The 8,414-nt window shown below is 39.9% G+C and overlaps 1 protein-coding gene across 1 annotated transcript in view; it reads right to left on the reverse strand.

Annotated features, from left to right (window-relative positions):
- Nucleotides 1-3,683: 3,683 nt before the first annotated feature.
- gfra4b (GDNF family receptor alpha 4b) overlaps nt 3,684-8,414 on the reverse strand; it is a 38,562-nt gene continuing 33,831 nt past the window's right edge. The window contains 3 exon segments of the mRNA XM_068715150.1: nt 3,684-5,031; nt 6,295-6,443; nt 6,446-6,460. Of these exon segments, the coding sequence (XP_068571251.1) occupies nt 4,888-5,031; nt 6,295-6,443; nt 6,446-6,460 (308 nt within the window). The 3' untranslated portion in view covers nt 3,684-4,887.

Below are 8,414 nucleotides of genomic sequence, written 5' to 3' on the forward strand. Positions count from 1 at the left end.
CACTGATTAAAAACCAAACTGAGTACACAAGCCCCTCTCTGGGGATTACAGCCTCCGAGACAGAGGCATAATATGTAGATAAAAAAAAAAAATGTCAACACTTAATAACCTGCTGCATGTTTCGTTTGGTTATAATAATGGATACAATTGTTACTCGTATTAATTTCATCCTCTTTGCCAAGTCGTAAATAGGCTGAAGCTAATTTCAGCTGTCATGTGCCATTATGTGTTCGTATGCTTAAGTAGAAAAAAAAGGTCTGAAAACAAGCCGTATTTAAATTTTCATAGAGACCTTCATGATCCTCCGCATAAAAGAACTATTACAATTGACATTCTAATAAGAGATCTCGCAACAACGGCCAATTGTTTTTGCTTCAGCAGAACACTTGCAGTGAACAGTGGAAAGCCTCTTGTTGCTCCGCTATTTAATAATCACCGTTACTCATTTCCGTAGTACAGTTCTTTCTCATTCTAAGAGTGGCCATTGAATAGCTTTTGTTTGTGATTGCGGTGAGTTTTTAATCACGCTTTTTCATTGGGAGTGAAATCATATTGCAGGTACTAACAAGTCATTATGTTTGAGGGGAAAGCGGTGAGACAATTAAGTTGACATATGTCAGGAGCCCTGCCTGTACTTTGATGCCGTGTTTACAGCAATTAGTGGGAGGAATCAATTTCAATTCATCCACCTAACACAAGAGATGGGGGGGGGGGGGGGGGGGGGGGAACAACCAGGAACTGCATTGTGAAAGTACAAGTCGTGAAAGTTTGTTGATTATGTTGCGGGTAAAATGATCCAGTAGTAAATGGCAAGAGGTTTCCACACCCTTGAGCAACATTTGATTGTTGCTATTGATCGGCGGTGGATTCAAAGCCACCATTAGCTAGAGACTGCGGTGAATGGAAGGGCAAAGGGGATGGGGGTAAATAAATCCAAGTGATAATATAAATTTATAGAAAAATACAAGGCATATGAGAAGGGAATGAAGAAAAGAAAGAAGCATGGTCAGCATTATATTTCTCTTTTTTTCCTCTGTGTCATGATATTTTTACCTGCCCAGACAATTCCTCCATTTAGTGCTGATGATGAAGCAGTGAGCCATCTTTGAGCATCAAAGCTACATCAGTTGTTTTACCTCAAACAAGGTCATGGACGAACCTAAACACACTATGTATCATATTACATCTGAAACGGAGCCCTGGAGCCCATCATAAATACTTGAATACCTACATCTTGCAATGTCAGGTCATACTAGCATCACGGCGTGAAATACCCAGCTAGTGGGGGAGTTTAAGGTGTTTGCAATCACGTGACTATTATGAGATGGAGGGCAGGAAGTGAAGAACCTATATACAGCGCGAATTGGAAGTGGAGGAAAGTGAATACACAGAAGGGTTGGTTGAACCTGCAACGCAGCAGTTATCGCCCAAAAATAGAAACCCATATTGGATGTGATCCCTACAAGATGAAGAAGAGCGATTTTTTTTTTCTTCTTTTTTTTTCCCACAACTTGACCGGTTTGCCCGGTGTGATGGCGATCTGCATTACAAATGACCTCGTCCTCCAGACCTACAGCCAGATGAAGGCGTACAAGAGTCTAAAGGCATGGAACCATTTTGTGAGCGGTTGGGTTCACGACCTTGGAACCAAATTTAAAATTGAACGACTGCCGTCTTGTTTTAGCCCGGGTAGCTAGCATTGCCAAAAAAAACGAATCTCCCGCTAGCTAGTTGGCTGCCGGGAGAAAGCTATCTGTGTTTTTTGTCATTGTTTTCATGCGGGAGGAAGCTAGTTAGCTAGTTAGCTATCTACCGCAAAAAGAAGACGGCAGTCGTTGTTTCCATTGTGGAACCCAAACAAAAGAGCCAATCATTTTCTGGCTCGTGCCTATTAATTGTGAGAATTTTTTTGCTTTTCTGTATTTTATGCAGAGTAACTAAACCCCCAAACGACTTTATTACTGCTAAAAATGAATTAGTTGTGATCTGCGTCAGGCTGAAACACTGTGAAACAGTCACAACATATCTTGGTCTGAAGTCAGCTATTGCTTTCGTAAAACGGTCCTCGAGTACAGCAATATGAAAGTTATAGAAACATTCAGATTTTTTTTTTTATAGTATTTTATTAATAAGTAATAATGTTCACAATAAAATCGGCCCTCCTGGACTGGCTGGCTGCACATCCTGAGGCGGTTGCTGGGGAACGTACACTAGCAGCGAGCATATTTATTTTTCCATCACAGGCTAACGTTACATTGATTTCATTATTTGGCTCTTAATTTACATTATTTGTATGTTGCCATTAATTGAGCAACGGGTGTCAGTGGGATGACTTTGATAAATGCTCGTAGGCTTCGAGGTTTGCCTTTATTTGTAGGCCGAGGTGTGTTGCTTGCCATTAGCTCTGCTGAGAAGGTTTCATATATTCGGCACCTTATGACCGTCATTTTTCGTGTCAAGAAGTGCATCAGATGGTTTCTGGATCGTAGCGCTGCGGAGCCGGTGGTTAGTGTACTTCTGCTGCGTTGCTGCTTGCTTGAATATTTTGGGCAACATTGTCGAACCTAAGCTAACTTTGTGTGTATCTGTACCCTTTGAACATTTGATCGACGCCTTTTATAATTTAGTGTAAATGTTCATAGTTTTTCATAGTGTGTTTATAGTATTTGGTAGGTTAGTTATGGATTTTATACAGTAGTTTTAGGTTATTTTTAGCTCGTAGTTTTAGGTTATTTTTAAAGTTTTAAATAGTTGTTTGATCTAGTTGTTAGCTGACGCTAGCATTTAGCTCAACACACAGATTTTATTGTGTGTATGACACATCAAAACTGTAAAATGATGCTGTAAAAAGTTTGCATTGTCACTTGCATTGTCCTTTAAGCCTATGTTGTTTTTAAAAAATGGTTTGTATGTCAATTTTCATTTTTATCCATTGGTTTGCTTTCAGTATTTCTTTCTTCTCCCTGACACGCTGTCGTGATCCTCGACAGCGCTGTTAGTTTTCTGCCTCACATTTAACAACACTAACAAGAAGATAATTACATCATCCTGTGTTACAATCAGGCGTTAATTATCCAGACTAGAGTCCCGTTAATTGTTTGTTTCCAGCAAACAAAAGGAAAAACGTAAACAGTGAAACAGTGGAGGGTTAAAGGTGATTGTCAGCAGATATTAGCCACTTTAAGTCATCACTTTACCTTCTGGGTGGAAGCAGAAACAAGTGAAACTGACAGTCATGGTGCTACTCCTGTCCATAATTCTGGTATAGTTTTTGCTGCCTGCCTGTCTGAGCTGCAGAGTAAGTAATGCTTAAAATAGTGGAAGTTGTCAAATAAGGGATAAATTAAAATGCTATCACATACGGTACTTGTAAGGTGTTATGCTGTACGGCTTGAAGGGTCTACATTTGTTTCTTAAAAGATTTCATTTGAGGTCCAGAAAAAAAGCAGGATATAAGTTCAGTAGTTCTGAAGTGAAGCGGTTGATGAGCTTTTAGTGAGACAGATCAGTTTGAGAGAAGATCTTCAGTCATAAATGGCTGAATTAGGCTGTGAATCCAGTTATATTCTCATTTAAAATAACTCACTACGTTAGTTAGTTAGTTTAGGTAACCATGTATCCCGGTCGCGTTGCTTCCGTCTCCTCAGACGACGTACTTCAGCCGCACCAAACGAAGCATTTGTCACAAGAAAGGTTGAATGATGCTAATGTGTAAACATAATGATCTGAGAACTTTTATTTGCAGCACCTCTGGTCCTGTTCAGAATTCACTGGCACGTTCCAACAACAGAAAATACTGAATCATTCATAACTGTCTCGTTTCAAACGGGGCACCGTACCGGCGTCGCTCAAAAAACGTCAAATCATTCACATCCCTCTCTGGCACAAACACTCAGAGACACCCCCCCCCCCCCGCAGCAATGTTCACGGACACGGTGAGAAATAAAAAGGGTATTATGCTCACAAACACATAGTACAGCAGCTACAGGTAAGAACGTTACTGCTTTTCTGATTATTTTCCTTTCCAGTCGGAGAAGCTCGTCTTTGCTGATAGAGATCCAGGACTATTTCTATGAACGCCTACTGTAGCTTTAGCAATAATAGATAAAGTGGTGTGATCGAGTTTGACAAAGGTCAACGGTCTTGACGCAGAGGACAATTAATGTGGAGGTTTATCTTGTGTATTCTTGATTTGCCACATGATTTCTAGATAGTGCTGCTGGACACCTAAGAATCATAGTATTTGTCCTGGATGTCTGAGCAAAAGCAACTCTATTCAGTCCATCTGTCTCTCCATAAATTCCTGTATTCATCAGAAACTCTCTCAGTCACTTGAAGAGAGTGGTATTGAAGCCCATATAGTCAAGGAGCTTTTCCAATCATTGTGTGTGCTGAGAACAGAGAAGACAAACACAGTTCACTGGTTTACTCCGACCACTTACACCATTTCAAATAAGCACTTCTGTTGCACAACACAAATCTTCAAGGTTACTGACGAACTTCATGTCTTGTTGTATCATACACATCTGCAGTATATTTTCATAATAACTCTTGAAAATGGATACAGTTGGGGTAGCTTAGAGCTGCGTTATTCCACAAAAGCGACACTCTGACTTCATTTTCGGCTTGATTTGATCGCAACGACAATGTACAAATGTACAGACTGGCCTCGGGTCTGCAGAGGTCTTCCACAGTCTGAGTGAGAACACTGGCAGGTGGAACTGGACCACTTGGGTACACAAAAATAGAGAAACAGAATCGCTGTACATGTTTTAGTTGGAGCGGTAACGCCGCGCGGTCCGATTCCCCCCCCCCCCCCTCTGAACCGACTGGTCCTCCCATCTGCTTGGTACTAGGAAGGTCCTCAGCACGCTCCCCCTGCAGTCTTTAGTGTCCATTGTTGAGCAGATGAAGGAGCAGCGACAGAAGGCTGAAGGCAGCTTGAAGCAATGAGCTGGGAGGTGAAGCAGAGTTTGAGAGGCTGTTGGATGACAGGGTGGACTGGCCCACTAGTAGTTCATTTCCCAGGGCCTGGCAGGAGAGAAAGACATAATTTTATGCGCCGCGTTTCAAACAGGTGATTATCATAACTCATTGTGGAAAAGCAGACTGATGGTAATTTGTGTCGGGGTTCATTTCAGCTCTGAAGGTTGGGATTAAAAACAGGGCAAAGGTGACAGTCCGACTGCGTGATGTTGTTGTTTTATGAGACGGTCGCTGTGTGAGAAACATGGCTGTATATTATTGGACTTTGAAGAATTATTGCTTGTTGTTTTTTTCCCCAGCTTGGAAGATGTACAGAGGTGGTCTTTACTGTGCCACGGATGAGCGTTACTCTTCCACTGAATATGTACTAGAGCTGGGCGGTATGGCCAAAATCTTTTATCCTGATTTACGTCATTCATATCTCGAGACTTACATGTATCACTATATAGCATGTTTTAATGAATAGCCTGTTGTATAATCCTGTGAGAATTTAATACTTGACAATAAAAAAAAAGATTTTTTCTTTATTTAATTAAGAACTTTTCTACAAAAATGAACGTAACCGCTTCAAGGGAACTTAAAGAAGTTCCAGTCATACACTGATTATGTTTACATGCACACAAATATAAAGTAATCAGAAGCTGTGAACCATTCATCGTCACTTAGTAATGAAGGTGGGCTCTCTGTTTCTCCTTCTGCAGCAAACACATGTGGACAAAAGGTAATGTCGCGCCCACGGCGTGATTCATTTGGAATAAGTGCTCCTGACCTGAAGGGCTGCAGGTTTCCTGAAGGGGAATAAAACATCAACTCCTCATTTGATTTGCCCTGTTTCTACCAGTTGATAAGTTTGATCTAATTTCTTGATCTCAGCATGGCCTTGTGTTAGTTAGAGCTCACTGCCTACACATTGTGCTCACTGGTTTGACCTTGTATAGGTATTGCAACATATGCGTCTCCCGTCAATAGATCTTTTTTTTTTTTTTTTTATCTGTGTGCGTCTTTCTCTTCAGCTATAGCGTCCTTTTCAAATGCGAGTTGGAAGTTAAACAGTCTAAGTGGTAGAATGAAGAAGACTGACAGCAGTTCACTATTAGAAACACAGAATGAATGACTACATCAATTTACAATTAAATAGTTTTATCCTTCTACAAACATAAGTCCATCAAAATAAATTAAAAAAAATATATATATATATATATATATATATATATATATATATATATATATATATATATATATATATATATATATATTAAATCGTCACATAAAGAAATCCAAACCATGGTGACAATAAAAACTGCAAACCTGCGTTGGTATTATTGCATCCAGAATGTTCCTCATGGTTTCGATGGTGTCTGGTGGAGATGTGGTGCTCCTGTTTTCTCTGCTGCTGTGGCTGGTGCTGGGTGTGCTGGACTGGCTGACAGTTGGCTGCTGGTCGGATTCACTTCCAACGCCATGAGAGCATTCCCTGAAACATTCGACGTAGCAATTAAAAAAAATGATTAGTTCTGTACGAGTTCCACTCATGTCTTATTCAATCACAACAGATGCCTCAGGTTCTGAATTGTACATTTTTCATGAGTGGGTTTTGCTGGGCCAGGGTCTGGATTTGGTCAACGGAGAGAAAAAAAAAAAATAGAAAACAGAAAATACTCAGTATTCTCTTCAAGTAGCCGATCCAAACTGCACCTGCCTCTCCACATCGACCTCATTAACTCGCAGACCGTTTGCACTGGCCAAACAACTCTGAGACCTCTCTCTGTATCTTTTCTAGGCCCGGGCGCTCGAGGAAAGACCGGCCAAAGATTCATCTCGCCGCACACACACACACACACTCACACACACACACACACACACACACACACACACACCAAGCAAAGATACTCATTGTGTGTACAGGTTCAATGATAGATATGTGCTCGCCGAGGAAAACATTAAACATTATGAGGAACCATTAATTATTCACACTCCAGAGCAGAGGTCATGATGGAAACGTGAAGAAGAGAATGAGCATTAGGAAACAAGGCATCGGAAGGTACGGACCCCCCCCCCCAGTTTATCATCACAGTGTGAAATAAAGTTTTACTGACAGCGTTATCCGCCAATATTCAGTAACATATGCCATCAGGACATCAGTCACAGATCTCTGACAGTGTTACATTGTAAACAACTGATCAGAGAATCGACAAGAGTCAGTTCCATTATGATGCGTTCAGGTTCTGTTCAGTGAAAATAAGAATCTACCTGAAAGGTAAATTCTAATGTTTTCATGATGTGTGAAACCTGAATAAATCCAGCCGTTTGAAGATGTTTTCACAGCAACATAAATAGACATCAGAGATGAATTATGACCTGTTTAAAATACCGTATAATACATAATTCAAGATTTGTTTTAATCCATAATAATACAATCCTTTATTTCCTTTGAATTGTGTGTTTTTCATGAGGGGAAAAACCCCACTATAGATGACTATAACAAAGTAAAAGGATAACATTTAGAATTGTTGATGACTTCAGAGTGTTTGAAATGATTTTTGGGAGTAAAGTGCAACATGCATATTAACGTAGCTGTAAATTAATACAAAAACAAAATATTAAAACACTGACCGGGAACATTTTACTGCACGACGACTGCTTTTACTTATAATGATAATACTCACTTTTACTTTTGCAGTGTGGTATTAGTATGTGTCCTTAAGGATCTTAAGTAAAGGGGTGTGCAAACACAAAGGCTATTTATTGAACAGTGCTCACTTCACATTAAACACACCAGGTTCGGGTAAGGTTCAAACCTGGTTCTGAATTAGTAAAAACAAAGAGTGTTGATAAGATCCGGAGTTAACGGCAGAGAATGCAGGTATGTGGCAGCTCAATGCCGGAGTAGACAGAGAAGTGAGGAGAGATGAGATTGTTTTTTTGAATGACAGCAATGCCAATATAATGAGCTGCTAGTACTAGACAAGCAGAACCCACTTGTTGTTTTTTAATTGCATCTCATGCAGTTTATGGGCAGTTAAAAATATGTTCGGCCCTTTACATGTTTTTCTGTTACCTGTCTTTGGACAGATGGAGCAAAAAGTGAATTTTGGACCCTGAGGTAGTTTGTTATGACTTTGTGACATCAGCCAATATTAATAGTTCGTTCTGAACAATTTACAGTCAATATTATATTTATTAGCTTTAGTGAATGTCTCTCGATACCAATGCAGCTCAGGGTTAAAACAGATCATTACTGTCCACGATCATTAGCAATGTCTGAAGTTGTTATGAATTAGGTCTCTAACTTTGTTCAATCGTTCAAAAAAAAAAAAAAAAAAGTACATCAGGAGGAGATTCAATAAATATACAATTACCAAACTATCAAAGGATTAGCTAACTTATAATTCACTAAGAAGTGACTGAACACCCAGACGGAATTACTA

The sequence above is a fragment of the Cebidichthys violaceus genome, unplaced genomic scaffold (genome assembly GCF_023349555.1).
Source record: "Cebidichthys violaceus isolate CVI_PGR_0920_01 unplaced genomic scaffold, fCebVio1.0.p SCAF_2, whole genome shotgun sequence".
In the NCBI taxonomy this organism is placed as follows: Eukaryota; Metazoa; Chordata; class Actinopteri; order Perciformes; family Stichaeidae; genus Cebidichthys; species Cebidichthys violaceus.